This window comes from Hemiscyllium ocellatum, chromosome 33 (genome assembly GCF_020745735.1).
Source record: "Hemiscyllium ocellatum isolate sHemOce1 chromosome 33, sHemOce1.pat.X.cur, whole genome shotgun sequence".
NCBI lineage: Eukaryota > Metazoa > Chordata > Chondrichthyes > Orectolobiformes > Hemiscylliidae > Hemiscyllium > Hemiscyllium ocellatum.
The window spans coordinates 25,856,490-25,880,789 of record NC_083433.1 but is presented as its reverse complement, the minus strand read 5'-3'; the positions used below and the strand labels follow the sequence as shown (position 1 = coordinate 25,880,789).

Sequence of the window (24,300 nt, the reverse complement as noted above, 5' to 3'; positions counted from 1 at the left end):
ATGGAGGATTCCAGAACTAGAGAGCATAGGTTTAGGGTGAGAGGGGAAAGGTATGGGGCAATGTTTTCACGCAGAGGGTGATGCATGTATGAAATGAGCTGCCAGAGGAAATGGTGGAGGCTGGCATAATTACAGCATTTAAAAAGCATCTGGATGGGTATATGAAGAGGAAGAGTTTAGAGGGATATGGGGGAAATGCTGGCAAATGGGACTGGATTAGATTAGGATTTCTGGTTGGCACAGATGAGTTGGACCAAATGATCTGTTTCCGTGCTGTACATGTATGAGTATATGACTAATTTTTACCTTAGTCGCTCTTTTTTGTCTTGTGTTTGTAGAAACATTTGCTATCTTTTTATATTTTGAGGTAGTTTACTCTTTTAATACATCTTAGATTTCTTTAAAGCTTTTTTTGTGGCTTTCTGTTGACCTTTAAAATTTCCCAATCCCCTAGTTTCCCACTAATCTTTGCCATTTAGTATGCATTTGCTTTCAATTTGATGCCCTCCTTTACTGCTTTAGTTGTCCATGACTGATTATTCCTTTTCCAATAGTCCTCCTTTTTCACTGGTATGTAGTTTTGCTGAGCATAGTTAAAATTGCTTTGAAAGTCCTCCACTGTTCATCAACTGTCCCCCCCATATAGTCTTTGCTCCCAGTCTACCTTAGCCAATGTCTCCCTCATCCCATTGTAGTCTCCTTTATTTAAGCACAAGACACTGGTTTTGAATTTTACCCTCTCACCCTCCATCTGTATTTTTAAATTCAACCATACTGTGGTTGCTCCTTCTGAGAGGATCCCTAACTATGAGATCATCAATTATTCCTGTTTCATTGTACAGGACCAGATTCAGGATAGCTTGCTGCTTTGTGGATTCCATTGCGTACTGTTTGAGTGTTTACAGATACACTCTGTAAACTCCACAAGGCTGCCTTGACTGACTTGGTTTGATCAATCCGTATGTAGATTAAAATCTCCATGATAATTACTGTGCCAGGTTTACATGGATCAGTTTTTTGCCCACCCACCAAGATATTATCTGGTGGTCTATAGACTGTCTATTCGTGACTATTTCCTTACTATTTCTAATTTTCACCCATATTGATTCAACCTTTTTTTCCATAGAACCTATATCCTTTCTCACTACTGCCCTGCTATCATCCTTAAATATCAGAGCTACACCAACTCCCTTTCCTTCCTATCTGTCTTTCTGAGTAGTTTGATACCCCTGGATATTTAACTCCCAGTTGTGACCACCCTGCAACCACGTGTCTGTAATGGCCATTTAATCATACCCATTCATGAGAATTTGTGCCATGAACTCATTTACTGGTTAAGACAACAGTATATTGTAGATTTGGAAAAACTTCTCTGCTCAGATCCGTGCCAAAGTGTGGCATAGTGGGACATTCTTACGTCTGGGTCAGAAGGCCACCTCAGGATATAATGCCATATGTTATAATGTATCCAACCAGGTTGATATAAAATAAAGTTGGTTGAGGCTACCCAATGACTTTGCTATCGGACCCACTTTTGTCCCATAAGTCCAGTCAGAACCAAGCAGTAAAATTTCTGATGCACCAAAAGTTAAGAAGCTGATTAGTGATTGAATATCAAATTATTTTACGTTTCACCATGGCAACAATTTTTGTTTTGTATTCATTCAAGGGAAGTGGGCATCACAGCCTACACCAACATTTATTGCCCTAAAAAATATGTCCACTGAAGTGATGAGAACATCCACAGCGCTTGTCAGGGAAGGAGTTCCAGCATTTTGACTATGCAATGATGAAGGATCAAGGATTTAGTTCCAAGTTGGAAGGGAAATTTGCAGGTGATGTTTCCTTGCTGCCCTTGTCCTTCTAGGCGGTGGGATTTGAAGCTGTCAAAGTTGGTGAAATATTGCAATGTATCTTCTATGTGATGCTCACTGTTGCCACTGTGTTAGTGGTGAAGAGAGTGCAAGTTGAAAGTGGTGGATAGGTAGTCATTAGGCAGGATGCATTAGTAATAAACAGATTAAATGATGTAGGTTTAGATTTGTAGATAATGAGCAGGCATTTGGGAGATAAGAGGTGAGTTGTTTGCCTCAAAATACTCAGCTTGTGACCTGCTTTTGTAGCCACAATATTCATATGCTAATTGTAGCTCCCATTATGTTGGGATAATGAGGGATTCTGTGATGGTAATGCCGTTGAGTATCAAGGGGTGATTGATTGGGTTTTCATGATGTAGATAGCCATTGACTGGCATTTGCTAACTCAAGATTGGATGTTGTTAAGGTACTGCTTGCGATCTTGATCAGATAGGCCAGTGGACCAAAAGATGACAGATGGAGTTTAATTTAGATAAATGTGAGGTGCAGCATTTTGTAAAGGCAAATCAGGGCAGGACTTGTTCAGTTGTTGGTAAGGTCCTAGGGAGTGTTGCTGAATGAAGAGATCTTGGCATGCAGGTTCAAAGTTTCTTCAAAGTGGAGTTGCAGGTAGATAAGATAGTGAAGAAGGCATTTGGTGTGCTTTTCTTTGTTGTTCAGTGCATTGACTACAGGAGTTGGAGGTCATGTTGTAGCTGTGAAGGACAGTGGTTGGGCCAATTTTGGAATACTGTATGCAATTCTGGTCTCCTTGCTCTAAAACATATGTTGTGAAAGGGTTCAGAAAAGATTTACAAGGATGTTGCCGGGACTGGAGGGTTTGAGCTACACGTAGAGGCTGAATAGGCTGGGCCTCTTTTCCCTGGAGCGTTGGAGGCTGAGGGATGAACTTAGAGGTTTATAACGTCATGAGGGGCATGGACAGGGTAAATAGTCAAGATCTTTTCTCAGGTGAGGGAGTCCAAAACTAGAGGGCATGGGTTTACGGTGAGAGGGGCAAAATTTAAAAGGAACCGAAAGAACAACCTTTTTCACTCACAGGGTGATGCGTGTATGGAATGAGCTGCCTGAGGAAGTGGTGGGGGCTGGTACAATTACATTTAAAAGGCATCTGGATGGGTATGTGAACAGGAAGGATTTAGAGGGATAGGGGCCAAATGCTGGCAAATGGGACTAGATTTAGGTAACATAAGAACAAGGAGAAGGAGCTGGCCTTTCGGCCCTTCGAGCCTGCTCCACCATTTTGTGGCCTCAACTCCACTTACCCGTCCTTTTACCATAACCCTCGATTCTTGTTCAAAAGATTATGTATCTTTGCTTTAAAAACATTTACTGAGGAAGCCTCAATAACTTCACTAAGCATGAGTTCCACATGTTCACAACTGTCTGGGTGAAAAAGTTCCTCCTCAATTCAGTCCTAAAGCTGCTCCCCCTAATTTTGTGGCTATGCCCTCTTGTCCTAGTCTCACCTGCCAGTGAAAGCATTCTCTCCTCTTTTACTTTATATATTCCCTTCATAATTTTATATGTTTCTATAAGATGCCCCCCCCCCCCCCCCACCCATTCTTCTAAATTCCAATGAATATAATCTAAGTCTACTAATTTTCTCCTCATAAGCCAACCCTCTCAACTCCGGAATCAACCTAGTGAACTTCTTCTGTACCCCCTTTAGTGCCAGTACATCCTTTTTCAAGTCAGGAGACCAAAACTGCACACTGTACTCCAGGTGTGGTCTCACCAGGACCCAATACAGCTGCAACATAACCTCTCTGCTTTTAAACTCAATCCCTTTTGCAATGAAGGACAAATTTCCAACTACCTTCATAATTAACTGTTGTACCTGTAGACCAACCTTCTGTGATTCATGCACAAGGACACATAGGTCCCTCTGCACAGCAGCACGCTGCAACTTTTTACCACTTAAGTAATAATGCTTTTTATGGTTATTCCTCCCAAAATGGATGACTTCACATTTATTCTCATCTGCCCGACCTTCACCCACTCACTTAAACTATGTCCCTCTGCTCATTTTGCTCTGACACTCATCTTAGTGTCATCTGCAAACTTTGAAACACTACACTTGGTCCCCAACCTTAAATCATCCATGTAAATTGGGAATAATTGCAGTCCCCACACCAATCCCTGAGGCACACCACAAGTCGCTGACTGCCAAACGGAAAAGCAGAAACTTATTTATTTTGAATATTTGGTTGGCTTGGACAGAGGGCCTGTTTCTGTACTGGACAGATCTATGACTCTAAAGAATTGAGTGAGGAAAAATGTGCAGTCATCAGTGAACATCCCATTTTGTCCTGATGGAGTGAAGGTCATTGATGGAGCAACTGAAGATAGTTTGGGTCTAGGACAGTACCCTGAGGAGCTCCTCTCCTGCAGAAATGGGCTGGAGCTGAGATAACTGATAACCCCAGATGTCCTACTTCATGCTAAGTATGAATCCAACCAGAGAGTTGGGGTGGTCCTGCTCTTTCTGTTTTACAGGTGTTTGATACAACTGAGTGGCTAGTTAGGTTTTACTCAGAGGGCAGTTAGAGTCAACCATATTGCTATGGGTATGGAGTCACATGTATGTTAGATCAGGTAAGGAAATTTGATTTCATCAGACTAGCTTTTAATTCCAGCTTTTTTTTTTGTATTTAGTTCAGACTTTACCACGACTCAAACCCACCACCTCACAGTAGCCTGGAGTACAAGGCCAGTGACATTACCACCTCCCTCTCATGGAGAGTCTGTACATAGTCAGAACTGAACTTGAATGAAAATTGGACAATGCAACTTAGTTCAAAAAGCTCATGTTGATGTCACTTTTATGTCAGTGATGATGTTGGACTTGTGTTGACAGTATCTGCATTGATGTTAGGGTGAATCATTCGAGCGAATAGAAGCAGGTCTGATTGACACTGGTGTTCCTTGCCATAAACACAAAAACGTTCATGCTTTCAGCAAAATAAACAGCCATGTAGCAAAGAATGTTCCTACCACCTGGAAAAGCAAGAGAAATGCCTTTTGAATTTGTGCAGTCTATTAACACGAATTCAAAATTGAGAGAATGGCTGTTGCTGAGTTGGGAGCAACAACCTGGTTCTGTGTAACATGTGAATTTTGTACGTGGTTTGCGAACAAAGAAATGCCTGTCACACACTAGTATTAGTCAGTTAAGTGCATCCAATTCCCAGAATATTACAAATGCTGTCAAGCATGACTAATGAAGTCTAATTCAGCTAAAATGATTCTGATTAAATGGAAGACTCTAACAGTGCCTAGGTCTAAGGTGAGTACCACACTTACATACAGAAGACCTAGTGATTATTTATGATTGTAAATGTAATAATAATGAAAACAGGGAGTGTATATGTAATATTTAGCAGATCAATTGTTTAACACACAGTTCTGATGGAAAGGTCAACTGTATGAAATGTTCTGCATTCACCACTGCTGAATAACTCCAGCATTGTGTTTTATTTCTGGTTTCTAGCGTGTGCATCTTGCAAAAGAAAGCAAAGTTTGTGGAGTGAGCCAGCATTTAGAAAATCTATGTTGGCATTCAGACCTTTTGAAAGCTTATCGCAACGATTTTCTGTGAATGATTTTTTTTGTGTGGCTGCAGTACAGTGGAAGCTATTGATAAAGATCCTGTAACAGCACCACCTCCAAAACGTTTCCAGAGGAACGCTTATCATTTTGCAGCCACTGCTTGGTCTTCTGGGGGAATTGTGCTGTATTTTCAAAGGAATTGTCTCAAGTGTCAATGAAGCTTATCACAATGCAAAATTTAAACATACCTCAGAAACAAAGGTCTACTGTTGTGAGAAAGTGAAATAAGAAAAGGAATCTCTCTCAAAATAACTGGTATTATTTCATTATAAGATTAAGTGAACTGTTCATACACAGTTTCCAAAAAATGAACTGCAAGTGGTCTGCGTTTGATAACAAAATACTAGTTTCTGCCAAATGTAATTACAGCTTAGAAAATGACAATAAGTTCTTTCACATGTAGACTTAAACCTAGCTGTACAAATCGGTGGATCACTATTCAACAGCATCTGCCAAGAAGTTTTATTTGCAACAAGAAATTTATAGTAAGTGCATTAATTAACTCAGCCAAATAATAATGTTTCTGGTATCTTGCCAGCCTTCAGTTTCATTAACTCAAATCTCATCAGACTGGCAGTGCTTTATGTGAGATGTTTGAAATTGATTTTTTTAAAAAACCCTACCTCTCCAGAAATAAACGCCAGCTGCAGCAGAATGTTCCCATCGCAGAAAGAGAGAGGAAGATGAATGTGAAATGTGCCTGACGTAAAATGCAAGTCAAGTTGAACAAAGATCAAACCTTGTTTATTCCTGAAGTATGTTTTGTGAAAGCTTTACATTTTGGGACTCAAGAAAACAGTTTGCAAAAATGCCAGTTCAGGGGAATAAACACTTTATACTGTCTGAGAGACGAATGCTGATCAATTAGCAAGTGCAATAGAAGCTTGCCCCAGAGAATGCATCTATTTATGATTTGTCAATTAACTGCCAGGCTTTGTTTCAATTTTAAGCTGATTGACTCTAGATAAAGCATTGTCCTAAGAAGTTTTCCAGCTGATTCCTGCGTATGTGTAGAATTAAGCTGACAAGCTTGTCTCAACTATACAAAATGTGTGGTAGCTCATTGCTGATTCGTTCCTTGGGGCAATGTCTTGATGAATCAGAATCAACCTGCCTGGTTTAAAATGTAGGCCAAGCCTGGCAGTTAATTGTCAATCACTGTTAACTGGTGAATTCTCCATGGCAATGCCTCTATGAATTAGCGCACTTGCCAATCAAACAGCACACTTGCACAGTATAAAGATTGTTATCTCCTGGTAAATAAAGAGTTACACATTTGTTGTTCATAGCTGTGGCCTACACCTGCACACACACACCATGGGTGCTGACCCTGAGAGCTTGCTCTGAGGAAACTAGATCAGTGTCAAAGACTCTTCACATGTAAATAAAGGGTGAGTTGGTGACGGGATACCGGCCTCGGTTTTAAAAAAAAGGTCGCTTTATCACGTGGTAAATAAAGTTTTACACATTTGTTCTTCACTGTGGCCTACACACGCACACTACTACTGCTAGGGTGTAGTGTGGGTTTAAAAAAAAAGGTTGGTTATCACCTGGTATGGGCACATCAGAGGACTTCCTCATGGGCCTGGGCCTGGCCATAAACAGGTCCAGGCAATGGGCCGTGGCAGGGGTCATTCGGGCCCTTTGCCTGTCCCTCTTCCGCAGCTACGTTTGACCCGGAGTGTCCCTAGAGAAGGAGCATGTGGTGTCCACCAACACCTTCGAGATTTTCAGGGAAAGGTGGACACTGTAGGGAGTGGAGTGTATTATTTCTTCCCTCCAATTCTTTTGATTTAATCCCTATTTGATCCTGCAGCATGGCCCTTTGAGAAGGGCACTGCTTGTCACTGGCCACTTGGGTGTTGCTTGCTTTCTTCCTGCTGGTGGAATGTCATTCCTGATGAAGGGCTTATGCCCGAAACGTCGAATTTCCTATTCCTTGGATGCTGCCTAACCTGCTGTGCTTTAACCAGCAACACATTTTCAGCTGTGATCTCCAACATCTGCAGACCTCATTTTTTACCCGGTGGAATATCAGTAAAGATTTACACATTTGTTGTTTTTCACTGTGTCCGACACCTGCACACATACGACATGGGTGCTGGGGTAAAATAAGCACTGCTGTCAGGCGGTAGTGTAGAGGGAGGAAATTTTTAAAAAGGTTGGTTATCACCCAATAAATAAACATTTATGTACTTGTTCTTCACTGTGTCCAACACCTGCTCACACAACACATAGGTGCTGGGGGAAAAAGTAAGCACTATTGCTGTTCGGCTGTAGTGTGGGGGAAAATTTACAAGAAAAACATCAGGAGTGTCAGACATTTTGTTCACTGAGAGCTGACCCTGAGGGAGCTGGATCAGTGTCAAGGATTCTCCACGTGCAAAAGAAAAAAAAACTTCGGTTATTCCTTTAAATTAGCATTCTCACAAATTGTTCCACATGCAAACTAAGTTCTGTACTCGCAAACAGCTATTTATTTACTTGAAAAACAAAAACAGAAATTGCTGGCAGCATCTGTGGAGAGAAAGCAGAGTTAACGTTTCAGACCAGTGACCGAGGTCTGAAAAAGAGTGTTTGCTTTAAAATGCCAATGGATGTAAAAAGAGTTTTATCCTGCCCAATATGAATAAAATTAAGAGGGGAAAACTGAGCTCCACCTCAAAACTATTCCTGCCATTTAACATAGAAAACATAGAACACAGAAAACTACTGCACAGTACAGGCCCTTCAGCCCTCGATGTTGCGCCGATCCAAGCCCACCTAACCTACACTAGCCCACTATCCTCCATATGCCTATCCAATGCCCAGAAAGAGGGAGAGTCCACCACTGCTACTGGCAGGGTATTCCATGAACTCACGACTCGCTGAGTAAAGAATCTACCCCTTGAACCCCAGGGCATCAATTTCTCCTTGATGTTTCTGAACCTGTTGTGCTTTTCCAGCATTTGCAGTTTGTTTCATATCTGGCAGTGTCATTTTTGATTTCCTCTCAAAACCAGCTCTGTTGAAAAGAGCTTCTGTTCCAGGGATACCTTCTTTTGGATTCAACAATTGCACAGCCTAGAAACACGGGTTGCTTTTTCAGACCAGTGAGAGATGGTGACTAAATGTTATCAAAGTGAATTCTCTTCGTTCGTGAGCAGGGCCAGCATCCATTGTCCCTGAACAGGCTGCATTCTTGAGCAGCGAAATCGATGTTTCGGGCAAAAGCCCTTCATCAGGAATAAAGGTAGTGAGCCTGAAGGGTGGAGAGATAAGCTAGAGGAGGGTGGGGGTGGGGGTGGGGAGAAAGTAGCATAGAGTACAATAGGTGAGTGGGGGAGGGGATGAAGGTGATAGGTCAGGGAGGAGGATGGAGTGGATAGGTGGAAAAGGAGCTACAAATGAAGGGCTTATGCTCGAAACGTCGAATTCTCTATTCCTGAGATGCTGCCTGGCCTGCTGTGCTTTGACCAGCAACACATTTGCAGCTGTGATCTCCAGCATCTGCAGACTTCATTTTTTACTCGGAAAAGGAGCTAGGCAGGTAGGACAAGTCATGGGGCCAGTGCTGAGCTGGAAGTTTGGAAAGAGGGTGAGGTGGGGGGAGGGGAAATGAGGAAACTGTTGAAGTCCACATTGATGCCCTGGAGTTGAAGTGTTCTGAGGCGGAAGATGAGGTGTTCTTCCTCCAGGCGTCTGGTGGCGAGGGAGCGGCGGTGAAGGAGGCCCAGGACCTCCATGTCCTCGGCAGAGTGGGAGAGGGAGTTGAAATGTTGGGCCACGGGGCGGTGTGGTTGATTGGTGCGGGTGTCCCGGAGATGTTCCCTAAAGTGCTCTGCTAGGAGGCGCCCAGTCTCCCCAATGTAGAGGAGACCACATCGGGAGCAACGGATACAATAAACGATATTAGTGGATGTGCAGGTAAAACTTTGATGAATGTGGAAGGCTCCGTTAGGGCCTTGGATAGAGGTGAGGGAGGAGGTGTGGGCACAGGTTTTACAGTTCCTGTAGTAGCAAGGGAAAGTGCCAGGATGGGAGGGTGGGTCGTAGGGGGGCGTGGACCTGACCAGGTAATCATGGAGGGAACGGTCTTTGCTGAAGGCGGAAAGGAGTGGGGAGGAAAATATATCCCTGGTGGTGGGGTCTTTTTGGAGGTGGCGGAAATGTCGGCGGATGATTTGGTTTATGCAAAGGTTTGTAGGGTGGAAGGTGAGCACCAGGGGCGTTCTGTCCTTGTTACAGCTGGAGGGATGGGGTCTGAGGGCGGAGGTGCGGGATCACCTTCATCCCCTCCCCCACTCACCCATTGTACTCTATGCTACTTTCTCCCCACCCCCACCCTCCTCTAGCTTATCTCTCCACGCTTCAGGCTCTCTGCCTTTATTCCTGATGAAGGGCTTTTGCCCGAAACGTCGATTTCGCTGCACTTTGAATGCTGCCTGAACTGCTGTGCTCTTCCAGCACCACTAATCCAGAATCTGGTTTCCAGCCTCTGCAGTCATTGTTTTTACCTCTGCATTCTTGAGCTGCAGATCCATGGGGTGAAGGTATTCCCACAGCATTGTTAGGAGTTTTAGGATTCTGACCCAGCAATGATGTCAGTCAGTCTGGCTGCAGTATAACTTGGAAGCTACTGATAGTTTGACGTGTTCCCATTATATAGATGATGGCCTTTAGGAGATTCAATCAAAGAAGCCTGGGCCATTGTTACAGAGTGACTTATAGATGCCACACCCTGCAGCTACATTGGGTTGGTGGAGGAAGTAAAAGTTTAACACAAGAACACAATGTGGGAAAGAAATTCCACATTTTTAATACAACTGAATCTCAAATGGTGGTGGCTAGATGGTCTCTTGATATAAGATGTTCAACGGTCTGATATTTGTGTTTTCCACATGTTGCTTGTTAGTTATTAGCCCACCCCGGTGTTAAGCAGAGTTTGGAGAACACAGGCTGTTTCACTGTCTGAGGAAAAATCATGAACAGTATGCATTTATCAGCAAACTTTGCCAATCTAACCTTATGATCAAATGAAGGTCACCGATTGGAGAGGGTTCAGAAAGGATTTACCAGGATGTTCCTGGGTGTGGAAGGCTTGAGATATGAAGGAAGGCTGGAAGAGGCTGGGAATTTTCACTGGAGTGTTACAGAGGAGGTTGAGAGGCTTCCTTCTAGAAGTCTATAAAATGGTGAGGGCCATAGATGCTGTTTATGGCAGGTGCCTTTTCCCTAGGACCTTTCAAGACTAGGCAGCACATTTTTAAGGAGAGAGATTTTTAAAAACATGAGAGACAATTGTTTTCACACAGAGAGTGGTTTTGCCTGTGGAGTTTCCTGAGGGAGTGGTGGGTGTGGGCACAATTACAATGTTTAAGTGACATTTGGATAGGTACATGAAGAGGAAAGCTTTGGAGGGATATGGGCCAGGAGCTGACAGGTGCGGCTAGTTTAGTTTGGGATTATATTCGGCATGGACTGGTTAGACTGAAGGGTCTGTTTCCTTGCTCTGTGACTCTATGACTAGGGACACTGTCCTGAGGAAATCCTGCAGCAATGCATGAAATGAAATGATTGACCTCTGACAACTTCCTTTGTGCTAATTATGGCGACAACCTGTGGAGAATTTTCCCTCCAGTCTCATTGATGTCACTGCCACCACCACTCTTCAGTGTCACATTTCACCAACAGATATTTTCAAGTCATTAATAGTCCCACATCTCACCTCGAACTCAGCACTTTTGTCCATTTTTACACAAAGGTTGTCACAAGGTCAGGAATCAAGTAGTTTTGGATGAGAACAAATTTGGAAATTATTTCTAAGTACTATTTAATAGCATTATCGTGAACACCTCCTATCGCTTTGCCAATTGAAAATAGGCTGCTGGGATCGTAAATTTTTAGATTAGATTCCCTACTGTGCAGAAACAAGCCCTTTGGCCCAACAAGTCCACACCGACCCTCCGAAGAGGAATCCACCCGGACTCATTCTCCTACTAATGCACCTGTCAGTACGGACAAGGCCAATTCACTTGACCTGCACATCTTTGGACGGTGGGAGGAAACCCACACAGACACGGGGAGAATGTGCAAACTCCACACAGTCAGTCACCCGAGGCTGGAATCGAATCCGGGCCTCTGGTGCTGCGAGGGAGCAGTGCTAACCACTGAGCCACCGTGCTGCCCGTTGACTGACTGTATCTGATTTCTGTGCCTAAATGCCCACGTTGTAGGTAGCTGCCACAGCTTGACTGGAACAGCTTGATTAGTGATGAGGACTGGTTCTGAAGCTGAGGTCTCCTACCCTGCAGCTGGGAGATTGTCACTGCACCCAATGTTTGCTGTTTCCAGCATGTACACTGTTTCCGGGTATCATGGGGTCATCAACCAAATTAGCAGAAGGCTGGCTTCTGTGATGATGGAGACCTAAGGAGAAAGCTGAGATGGATCTCCACCTTGGCACATTTGGCTGCAGAGAGCCCTTCAGTCCTGGCTTTTACACTCGGATCATTGAGGTGGATTTGTTTATGAAACTGCCTCTTCCCATTGCTGGAATTCTTGTTCTGTCTAAGCACCCGATGATCTCTATGTCCTTCTTTGCCATGACTTGCCTGCGCTGTTCACAAAACAAAACTTACATATGACTACAGTAAATCAAATCAAATCAAAATAGACAGGGTGCAACAGGACTGCAGAGTCATAGAGATGTACAACATGTAAATAGACCCTTCGATCCAACACATCCATGCAAACCAGATATCCAGAATTAATCGAGTCCCACTTGCCAGCATTTGGCCCACATACTGCTAAACTTTTCCTATTTGTACTGAGGGAGAAAATACAGCTCCCAGTCTCCCCATGACATGTACCCATCCAGATGCCTTTTAAATATTGTACAGAGGAACCTCGATTATCTGACATTCAATTAACCGAATTTCGGATTATCCAGGCAAGATAGCAAGGTCCCGATGCCTGGCTAACCATGTTACCAAGCATCCAATTATCCGGAATTCGATTAACCAAACAAAATACTGCCCACACATGTCCATTGGATAATTGAGGTTCCTCTGTAATTGTACCAGCCTCCACCACTTCCTCCAGCAGTTCATTCCATACACGCACCACCCTCTGTGTGACAAGGTTGCCTGTTAGGTCCCTTTTATATCTTTCCCCTCTCACCTTAAACCTATGCCCTCTAGTTTTGGACTCCCCTACCCTGGGGAAATGACCTTGGCTATTTACCCTATCCATGCCCCTCATGATTTTATAAAACCTCTATAAGGTCACCCCTCAGCCTCTGACACTCCAGCCCCAGTGTATTCAGCCTCTCCCTATAACTCAAAGCTTTGTTTGTGGGATTGCTTAGCTTTATATATCTAGGACCCTGCTTCTACTGTAACAGGATGGATGCAGTCCTGTGTTGCTTCATCTGTTTGGCACCGCATTTGAAGGTATGTCTGTTCTTCTGTTCACATGGGGATGGCTGTCTGGCTTGATAGTATTAATCGTGAGTCATATACAGGGTGAGAAGACACTCTACGAGAATATACTTCTCCTGCTGCTGCTGCATCCTTATGGGCCCCAGTTTCCAATTGCTAGTTCTATCTGAATCTTATCGTTTTGAAGCCAATAGTGCAACAGTAGCTTTATGGTCACAGTTACTAATGTTATCGTTTTCTTATTTCAGATTTATTTAAGTAACTCAATTCAAACTGTCAAATTGCCATGATAGTGTCACAAAACATAGCAAAGCGAATCCTCCGTGAGAAGACAGGTCTTCACAATGAATTGGGTGCAACGGTTTATCAACACAGCATTTGGTGAGGACAAGGATTTTCCCTCCTGGTGGTTCTCCCACTGCTCTTCCAATCTGGCAGCAGTGCCTTTCAGGACTCAGCCAGCAATACTACTACAGAGCCACTTGGGTTGATGGACATCGAAATCTCCCAACTTAAATGGTATCCTTTGCTCTCCTCCATGCTTCTCCCAAGCCTTGTCCAGGAGCTAGGATTGCAGTTTGGGGCTGTTGTAGAGAACAATGGGTTGTTAACCAGCTGGCGGAGTTAGCTTGCAATATTTAACTGTAGTCAGATTTCATGGGATCCAAAACCTTTTGTGAGGATCTGCAGGAGTGTAGCCTCCTGGGTGTACCCCTGTGTCATTGTCTAGAGGGGCGTGCATTTAAGGTGAGAGGGGGAGGGTTCAAAAGAGACATGAAGGGCAGATTTTTTACACAGGGAGTGATAGGAATCATGAACACACTGCCAGGGGTGGTGGTGGAGGCAGATAAGTTAAGGGCATTTAAGGAACTTTATTAAAGCACGTGAATATGCAAGGAATGGAGGGATATGGAAGGGCAAAAAGGGATTAATTGCATTTAGTGTCATGTTTGGCACAACATCGTGGGTCAAAGGGTCAGTTCCTGTGCTGTACAGTTCTATGTTCTACGTCTGTGGGTATACTGAGGGCTGGAGAATATGGGGTCATTGGCTGAATTGTGTGTTCTTCCAAGTTTGCCCCAAACACCCAGGTCTAAGTGTAGAAGATTTTGCAGGATCTCAGCTGGACAATGGTATAAATGCAGCAGGCTAATTGCTTAGGCCCGTCCTGATTCATTGCATCCTTCTTGCGATTGCTTAATACATTTGTGTGCCTTGCTAACACATTGTAAAAGGCAGTTAAGAGTCAGATTGTTGTGAGCACAGAGGCACTTTTGATCCCAGAATTACTTCATCACAAAATTGCAGAGTTGTTACCGTACAGAGCAAAGCCATGTGGCCCGTTGTGTCTGTGTCAGCTCTCCAGATGCACACCCCACTGTCAGGCGGTGCATTCCAGGCCCACTTGCTGAAATGAAAAAGCATCTCTCTCATCAGTTTTCCTCCTTTTAGTAATTACTTTAAAATAAACTCGATTCATATTGCTGACACGCCATAATGGGATTTGGATCAGTCCCGACCTCGAGACACTTGTGGTATATCAGCTGTGATGCTGCTGTCACTTTAAAAGGTTATTTTGTCCTGGTTTTGTGAGAGAGGTTGTAAGGCAGACACGCCAAGCAGCCTACAAGAACCACTAGAATAAACAACATGTGAGGCTTTGAGGTTTTGTTTTAATAAAGGTTGAAACAATAGAAGCAGCCTGACTGGGTCTAGTCAGCTCTCAAAGACCAGGTGTTCTAGTTTTTTTTTAAGCTGTACCATCAGAAGCTGTTGGGGCTCTCAGAATCAGCGAATGATTCCTAGCTTCTTTCTCTGAATTTTCACTTGATGTTGTTTCCTCCTGGATTGGAGAACTGCATATGAGAACTTGTGTCTGAATTTGCCTTTTTGCCAAGAAACATGCTTATGGGATGTTACTATGTTGGAACAGTTCATTAGTAATAGGTATTGTATCTATTGAGTTACATTTTCCAATAGTTAAGTTATTCCAAATTCTTCTATTTGTTGTTTGTATTTTAATTATAGTATTTAAATAAATTGTGTTTTGCTTAACATTGAATAGTTTGACCAGTCGCATCACATCTGGAACACACACTTCACATCTACATTTAATATAAGAAAGGATTAGGGTCCAGGCAACCTTAAAATATATTGAGGGGGGTCTGGTCTGGTCCATAATGAGGCTTATCTTACCCAGTAAGACATATGTGATGATTTCAGGGCTCTCGATGTGGGGAATGGTTTCACTGTGTCGAGGTGGGACATGATGTGGAGGAGCTCGTGTTGGACTGGGGTGGACAAAGTTAAAAATTACACAACACCAGGTTACAAACCTGTTGAACTATAACCTGGTGTTGTGTGACTTTTAACTTAGAGGTGGAACAGTGATGGAAAACAGAAGTGTGCAAAATCCATATGATGATGCCAGCACAACTGAAATCATTTAAACCTGTGATACTTTTGCTTAAATACAGCAAACGTGAAGCCATTTGAGGTATGTTTATCTGAAGAGTACCCACATCACACAGTACAGCAGAGTGTAATCTTTATTAAAACTTTTCATGTACAATTTGATTAATAAACTTTGTGTGAGATCCTTCCTATCTAAACAAGGTCAGTCCAAATCTCAAAAGTCCAACACAGAAACCGAGGCAACTTGGCCATTTTTGTTCCCATTCTTCCCATGAGTAGAAATACTCTTTTGAACAGCTCTGCACAAGGCACAATACATCAATTGTTAAGTGATGCATTATTTAACTAAAACAATCCTCTGTGGGCTATTTCCATAGAATATAAAGATGTATGTACTCCCCCCATGTAATCACCAATGGCCCACCCATTGAAATTTACTGCTCAAAACTTTCTGACCTGGGATGGAGTATCTGTAAAATACACAAGCAGTACGCCGAACAAACTCTAATTTGATCAAAATTAAAAATCACACAACACCAGGTTATAGTCCAACAGGTTTATTTGGAAGCGCTCCTCCTTCATCAGGTGGTATAACCATAGTGCTTCCATATAAACCTGTTGGACTATAACCAGGTGTTGTGTGAGTTTTAACTTTGTACACCCCAGTCCAACACCGGCATCTCTAAACTGGACTTGATCCTCCTGGTACCTGTTAAGCTTTGGGCCGGAGTGTGCAAAACTGTGTTCACAGCATTTCTGTGGGTAATTTCATATCTCATTGATGAGTTGTGTACAATGTCACTGGATCTCACTGGATTTCTCATCCAACGGGGGAGGATCACAAAATCTGAACCCTAGCACCCAGGTGCAGACTCCCCATGTAATAGCAGCTGAATGTAATGGCTCGGGTTACAATGAGCTGTTGTTGCTCTGAGATCGCTAACCCTATAATCACGGCGCCCTTGCCAATCTCCGATGGAGACAGCGACAGGTCACAGCCAATAGCACTGACTGTTTTTAAATCTCCCAATCTGCACAGTCACAGCATCTTCCAGATGTTTCAGGATTTGAATTATCCTACATCTGAAAATGCTGAGAGTGTTAAGTCAGAAGCAAAAATGACCCAGGAAATTAAATCCTCTCGGATAATTCACGTTTGAAGAGCAGATCCTAAAATCCCTCTAAGTTAAGGGAAGGACCTGGGTCTTGGCATCACAATACAACAGCTGGAGCCGTGGCACTGCAGCATCAACAATTTGGATTTAAGCTGCAAACTTAGAAAAGTGTACTGCATTTTAGGCAGGGTTGGGATATCTGGTCGGCATGGACGGGTTGGACCGAAGGGTCTGTTTCCATGCTGTACATCTCTATGACTATGACTCGGGCAATTGAGGGATATGGGGATGGTGCAGCCAATTAGCACTGATGCCCCACTATGAGCTGTGATCTCACTGACTGGTAAAGCAGGTTTGGAGCCTTGTACAAAGTCGAATTAAGAGTTTGAACCCTATTTTGGAATTCAGTAGTAGAATGTCCCATAGTGGAGTGAGGATTTCCTGGGAACCTAGGGGTCTTCAAAGTGGAAGAATGGGTAAGAATTCACATAGAAGCAAAGGTTAATATTTCATTATCTAACTGAATTTGCACACGTTTGTTACATGTGGAAGAAGTCACTGCGTAAATATTAATAGCTGTGTAACCACCACTACCAAGCTGTTACAGATAAACTACACGTTGCAATTTCCGTGCCATTCGCTATGATCCAGGCTCAGGAGTGCCCACTGCTCTCTTTAACCTTGGAAGTTAGCCGCCTTGTACAATTGCTCGAGGTCAGAGCAGATGATTTTGAAAACCTTCGAGAACGAATCCTGCATCGGTTTAGTCATTTCACCCGGGTACATCTCAGTCAAGATGACCAAAGCAACGGTGGTGATTAACTATGGGGGAGAGAGAGTGACAGACAAAGTAAGAATGCTGGCATTAGCAAATAAGTATGTTTAAAGTAAGGTCTTGGGTGTGCCTGGAGAGGGAGGGTGTAGTTCAATCAAGGGAATTATATTTTGTCTAGAGGTGGAGTGAGTGTATGGCCATTTAGACATTAGTCCAGAAGGTTGGCACCTTCTCTGGCTAGCAGCATACATTAGGAAAGATTATGGTCACCAAGGGAGTTAATGACTTATAGAGTCATACAGATGTACAGCAGGGAAACAGACCCTTCAGTCCAACCCGTCCATGCTGACCAGATATCCCAACCCAATCTAGTCCCACCTGCCAGCACCCGGCCCATATCCCTCCAAACCCTTCCTATTCATATACCCATCCAAATGTTGCAATTGTACCAGCCTCCACCACTTCCTCTGGCAGCTCATTCCATACACGTACCGGCCTCTGCGTGAAAAAATTGCCCCTTAGGTCCCTTTTATATCTTTCCTCTCTCACCCTAAACCTATGCCCTCGAGTTCTGGACTCCCCCCACCCTATCCATGCCCCTCATAATTTTGTAAACCTCTATAAGGTCACCCCTCAGCTTCCGACGCTCCAGGGAAAACAGCCCCAGCCTGTTCAGTCTTTCCCTATAGCTCAAACCCTTCAACCCTGGCAACATCCTTGTAAATCTTTTCTGAACCCTTTCAAGTTTCGCAACATCTTTCCGATAGGAAGGAGACCAGAATTGCACGCAATATTCCAACAGCGGTCTAACCAATGCCCTGTACAGCCGCAACATGACCACCCAACTTCTGTACTCAATTTGACAGCGATTTCTGGTGATTGAGGGCAGTGATGAGGGAGGACCACCATTAGCTATCTAAACTATCTGGCTAGGGTCTGTTCAAGGTGTTACCATCCCCATGGCCCACAGTGCCACACCAAAGATTCATTTCTGATTCAGTGCCTCTTCCCTGACACTATGAGGGGTCTAGATTGAATGGATAGGAAGTATCGCGATCCCTTGGCGGTAAGAAGGGACAGAAATTGAAAGAAATTTGCTCGATGGGTTGGAGGGAATGAGGCGTCATGAGCCACAGCCTCAAAGATGGTATCCCTGAAATTGGGGAAAATCCTCAAGACACTTTTGAGGAGCTGTAACCAACAGATGGGTACTGCTCAAGAGCTGGAAACTGACATAGGATGGAGTTCTCAGATCAGATGGGCCAAGGAGTGGCAGATGGAGTTTAATGTAGATAAATGTGAAGTGTTGCATTTTGGTAAGACAAACCAGGGCAGGTCTTAATGGTAGGAGTATAAGAGACCTTAAAGTGGGAGTTCGTACTTCTTTGGAAGTGGGGACACAGGGTGGTGAAAAAGGCATTTGGTACACTTGCCTTTATTGGCAAGTGCATCGGAGTTTGGACATCATGTTGTGACCGTACAGGGCATTGGTGAGGCATTATTTTGGAATATTGCATTCAATCCTGATCTCCCTGCTATAGGAATGTTGGTGTGAAACTTGAAAAGACGCAGAAACGATTTACAAGGATGTTGCCAGGACTGATGGGTTAGAGTTATAGGGAGAGGCTGAATAGGTTGGGGTTGTTTTCCCTGGAGCGTCAGAGGGTGAGGTGTGACTTTACAGAGGTTTATAAAATCATGAGGGGCATGGGTAGAGTAAGTAGACAAAATCTATTTCCCAGTGTAAAGGAGTCCAAAACTGGACGGCATAGGTTTAAGGAGAGAGGCGAAAAAGTTAAAAGGGAACTAAAGGGCAACTTTGTCACGCAGAGGGTGGTGTGGGTATGGGATGAGCTACCCGAGGAAGTGGTACAATTATAACATTTAAAAAGCATCTGGATGGGTACTTGAAAAGGAAGGGGGTTTAGAGAGATATGGGCCAAATGCTGGCAAATGGGACTAGATTAGTTTAGGATATCTGGTCAGTATGGACGAGTTGGACCGAAGGGTCATTTTCTGTGCTGTACATCTCTGTAAAGGGTCAATTGGCACCTTACATGACAAGCCAAAGTATCTTAATTAAGCAGATGGCTCTGAAACAGCCCGGCTTGGTCTTGCAGTACTCACAGTGAAGTTATAAGGTGGGATTTTGTGCTTGTTGATATGAGTGTCTGCAAGTTCCTTCACATTGACACTGTGGTTCCCCTTCTGTCTAAAAATATTGCCAAGAGCCCGGAGAACGGTGGTTCCATGTTTGCGAAGGTCCTCATTGTTCCCCAGCTGTTCCAGAGGGATATCCTTAAACTTGGGGAAAAAAGCTTTGGTGTCCGGGTGTTCCTTGAATAATCTGGAAGGAGAGAGAGAGAGAGAGAGAGAGGAAGGTTAAAGTGGCACCTTCTTAACTTTCTAATTGTCCGGCACAAGAGGTGAGGAAGAAATCCTAGAGCTATGAAGTAAAGGGCAGAGGAAAGAAAGATGAATTGAAGAGGATTGGGGTAAAGGAGAGAGAGGAATGACCTGGGGACTCCTCAGGGTTGCTGCAGACATTTAACTGCTCCCTCCCCCCCTCGCCATTCCATTCTTGTCACATGTCTGTCTTTCCAAACCAGTCTCTCAAAGACAGCCCTCAAAAATAACACCAGCTCGGTCTTCACAAAACCCAGGACATAGGAGGCAAGGCACCTTGTAACCCAAGAAATAAACATTAAAAGGAAGACTTTACATTTATATAGCACCTTTCACAATCTCAATGATCCGATAACTTACGGTCACGTGTGTAAGATAGGAAGCAAAGTAGCCGATTAGGACACAGCATGCTACTATTAATGGCGGTACGATAATGACCACCACCATTTTGGCCGAGGATAAAACTTTGGGCAGGACAAGGGTTACCAGCCCTCTGGGAGTGCCCTGGAGTTTCGCTGAATGAAAATTTAATCTCCAGGAAACAACGACAAGCAGCCCAGAAGGATGATTAAAACAAGTTGCCTTTTTTCCCTAAATTTTTACTGAACACTTATAACTCTCAACAAATGAAACTGGAGGTGAGGGTAAAAGGCTGACAGACCACGGGCAGCACAGTGGCTCAGTGGTTAGCACTGCTGCCTCACAGCACCAGGGACCCAGGTTCGATTCCAGCCTCGGGCAACTGTCTGTGTGGAGTTTGCACATTCTCCCCGTGTCTGCGTGGGTTTCCTCCGGGTGCTCTGGTTTCCTCCCACAGGTCAGGTGAATTGGCCATGTTAAATTGCCCATAGTGTTAGGTGCATTAGTCAGAGGGGGGTGTGGGTTGCTCTTCGGGTCGGTGTAGACTTGTTGGGCTGAAGGGCCTGTTTCCATACTGTAGGGAATCTAATCTAATAAGACCAGGGCAAGGGGGATATCAGAAACCTATCTAATGGGAGCTTGTAACCGTTAGACAAGACTCTGAGGATAGCTCCCCGCAATGGCCACTGGTTTAACATTTCATCCCAAAGACAGCAGCAGGAACAGTGTAGCACTTCCTGCCCTGGTAATGTCAGCTTAGATCATAGGTTCAAACCCTGCACTGCGCCACACACTGACCAGATCACAAACTTTATTTTTAACTTTTGAGTTTGTTGCTCGGCATCCAAATATGTCACATTGAAAGAATTCCGATGAACTGAAATGTTATTTACGGATGCCGTCAGTCTCTCTCTGACAATGTCCTGACCTTGCGCTCTCCCCAGGGAAACAAAAGCATTCCTCAATATGCATCCATTTCACGCTGGCCCCTAACTTAGCAGATGCCTTTAATAACTGTCAGCAATCCAGCTACAGAGGCACACAGAGAATGTGCAAGGTGCAGGCCATTCGGCCCAATGGTTTGTGACATTTATAGAATCATACAATATGGAAACAGATCCTTCGGTCCAACCAGTCCATGATGAACATAATCCCAAACTAAACTAATTCCACCTGCCTGTTCCTGACCCATATCCCTCCAAACCTTTCCTATTCATGTATCCATCCAAATATTTCTTAAGCATTGTAATTGAGCCCCATCCACCACTTCCTCAGGAAGTTCATTCCAAACATGAACCACCCTCTGTGCCCCTCAGGTCTTTGTTAAATCTGTCTCTTCTCACCTTAAAGCTGTGCCCCCTAATCTCGAATCCCTCATCCTCAGGAAAAGACACCTGCCATTAACTCTGCCTTTACCCCTCATGATTTTATAAACATCTATAAAGTCACCTCTCAATCTCCCTGCGCTCCTGTGAAAGAAGCCCCAGCCTATCTTTATAACTCAAACCTTCCATTCCCAGCAACATCCTGGTAAATCTCTTCTGAACCCTCTCTGGCTTAATAATATCCTTCCTGTAACAGGGTGACCAGAACTGGACACAGTACACCATGATCAAAATGTCTTTTGCACTGCTGCCAGTGTGAAATCTTGGTGGATGGTGTAAATGTTTAATGTGATGGAGGGAGTGCCAATTAAGTTTTGGCCTGGATGGTGATGACCTTCTTGAGCACTGGTAGAATTTCACTCAGTGAAGAAAGTGGAGAGTATTCCGTCCCATTTCTGATTTGTGCCTCATACCTGACTGACCAACTCTGGGAAGGTGAGATCCACGTTCCCTTTCTCAGATTCCCCAGTCTCTGACCTATGACCATATTACTGAGACAGCTGGTCAAGCTACATCAATGTTGGGCAACACAGGATATTAATGGCGGGCCTTTCAGCCATTGTATTCCCATTGGATGCCATGGGGAGATGGTTAGATTTGCTTGCATTGGAGCTGGCCATTACATGGCACTTATGATGGTGCCAATGTCAGTTGTCAGTTGAATCCTGAATGTTGTCCACTTGGTGAAGGAATGAGACATGGAAATGAACAGTTAGTTTACCTACTTGTGACCTTCTGTTAGAGTGAAGGTCATTGATGAAGCAATTAGTGAGAGTTGCAGCCTTGTCCTGACACTGAGGTGCTTGGTTTCCAAATGTCTCATTTGTCTCTACATCTGCTCTCTGCCCTCCTGGAGGTGCCCAGAGATGAGGAAGCAATTTGTTAAAATGTGCCTATAGGGGCTAATGCTAGTTTGGTACCTGAAAGGGAGACTCACTATCATTGACCCAGAGGGAGACTCTAACACTATCCCAAAGGGAGACTCAAACATTACCCCAGAGGGAATTCTAACATTATTCCAGAGGGAGACTCTAATGCTATCCCAGAGGGACGCTCGAACATTATCCCAGAGGGAAATTCTAACACTACCCAAGAGGGAGACTCAAACATTATCCCAGAGGGAGACTCACTAACATTATCCCAGAGGGAGACTCAAACATTATCCCAGCGGGAGACTCACTAACACTATCCCAGAGGGAGAGTCTAAAAGCATTCCAGAGGGAGATTCTAACATTATCCCAGACGGATGCTCACTAACAGCCTGTGAGATGAGAACTCATGGTGAGCAGACAGTCCACATTTTATGACCACTGTTTCACAGCAGCCACTGCACTCACACCCATTTCACACCAACTTGGAAGGTGCACAACAGTCACTGCCTCCTGATGCAGTCGCCTATGTTCACACATTCCACCTGAGAACTGATGTGATTATATATTTACCCTCTGACACCAATTAGTTTCTGCACAAACCATCTCTTCACAACAGACAGCTCCACCCACCTGTCCACAACAGGTCAACTTACAGCATTACACAAAAGACATTCACAACAATACAAGCATTGCACGCCAATCATAAATGTGCAGAACAGGAGCAAATCCCCTTTAAGATGTGCAAATGCTCAGCTGTGCGTTTACCTTACGGGGCCGGAGAACACCGAGCATTCACAGGAGTCAACTGTGGTCAGAGACACACACACACACACACTCTCTTAACCTCAGTGCTTCCCAAAAGACGTTTCTCTGATAAATACAACACATAAATTTCACATAATTGCCATGACAGTGAGTGGGTCATCACACAGCAGCTGGTTGGAGAGTGAGTTGTTGCAGAGGGTCATGTCTGGGAATGGGGTCTTTAGATAGAAGAGGTAGCTCAGGAGAGACTGGTTGGAGAGGAGGGCATTTGGGGTAACATAGTCGGGGTGTATGTGGGAGGGAGGGAGTGATTAGTTGAAAAAGGGGGCTATTTTGCAGAGAGGGCACGTACAAGGGGGTGGTTAAACAGTAACTAGTCAAACAGGGAACGTTTGGAGACTGACCCATTGCGGGAGAGGGGTTTTGGGGAGTGACTCTTTGGGGGAGAGTGACCCATTGGTGAAGGGGGGCGGTGGGTGGTTGAGAAGTGACCCATTAGTGGAGAAGGGTATTTGTAACCAGGGAATTGATAGTCAAGGTGCAGAAGAGGGGCTGAGTGCAGACTAGTCACGGAGGCAGAGAACAAATAAAACACACTCAGGAATAACTGTCAGAATCCACCTTCTTCTTTTCCAGCAAGGTTTCAACGTCCAAATATTTACCGTTCAGTTGCAGAAAGTGACCTGTTTGTTCAAGTCAGGGCTTTGACTCACCTTTGGGAATTAAACAAAACTACATTTTCATGGCATTTTCCATGCTGCGACTAGTGATGTTTTTGTGGGACTTGGACACAGAATCGCATGTGAGAGACACCAAAATTGTGTCAGAGACGACACTGGTCCCAACTCTGAAAAGGAGCAAGAGAGTTACTTTCACAGGACTAATACATCGAAGTGATGCAGAACAGTGATTTACCGCAGTAGAATATTCTGCCCGACGGTAGTTATGTTTGGCTCCACCGCACTCCAGACCGTATTGACGTTCTCCCAGTCACTCATTCTTCAGACCTCAGTGTAAAGACCTTTATGCTCCAAACAAATGCCAGGAATGATTCTGGCTGTAGCTGCAAACTGGACCTTTTATACCTTGCTGAATGCTCTCTCCCTCCTCCCATCAGTCAGCCAATCCCCTGCAGTCTCAGCTGCCTATTTTGAGCTGCATTGCTGCACAGGTATGAGAGGTTTTGGCAAGTCCTTATCAGGGACTAACAGTACTGAGCAGAGCGTGGTCAGTGAGAGGACTAACAGACCCCCCACACAGTCCCAGCTCTTCATGCAGATCTTTCCAATCTCCACAA

General features: G+C 44.2%; 1 protein-coding gene across 1 annotated transcript; it reads right to left on the bottom strand.

The window, feature by feature from the left end:
• Nucleotides 1–15,441: 15,441 nt before the first annotated feature.
• mb (myoglobin) lies at nt 15,442–24,041 on the bottom strand. The gene is made up of 3 exons (XM_060849440.1): nt 23,919–24,041; nt 19,343–19,562; nt 15,442–17,262 (listed from the first exon to the last, which is right to left on the bottom strand). Exons 1-3 carry the CDS (start codon nt 23,999–24,001, stop codon nt 17,116–17,118), a joined length of 450 nt encoding a protein of 149 aa, XP_060705423.1. The 5' UTR covers nt 24,002–24,041; the 3' UTR covers nt 15,442–17,115.
• Nucleotides 24,042–24,300: the final 259 nt, after the last annotated feature.

Excerpts from the sequence above, each read along its gene's own strand:
- mb (XM_060849440.1), bottom strand. The coding sequence starts at position 24,001 with ATGAGTGACTGGGAGAACGTCAATACGGTCTGGAGTGCGGTGGAGCCA. Across the intron at positions 19,563-23,918 it reads GGGCAGAATATTCTACTGCG|ATTATTCAAGGAACACCCGG; the intron begins GTAAATCACTGT and ends CTCTCCTTCCAG. Across the intron at positions 17,263-19,342 it reads TCCCACCTTATAACTTCACT|TTAATCACCACCGTTGCTTT; the intron begins GTGAGTACTGCA and ends TCTCCCCCATAG.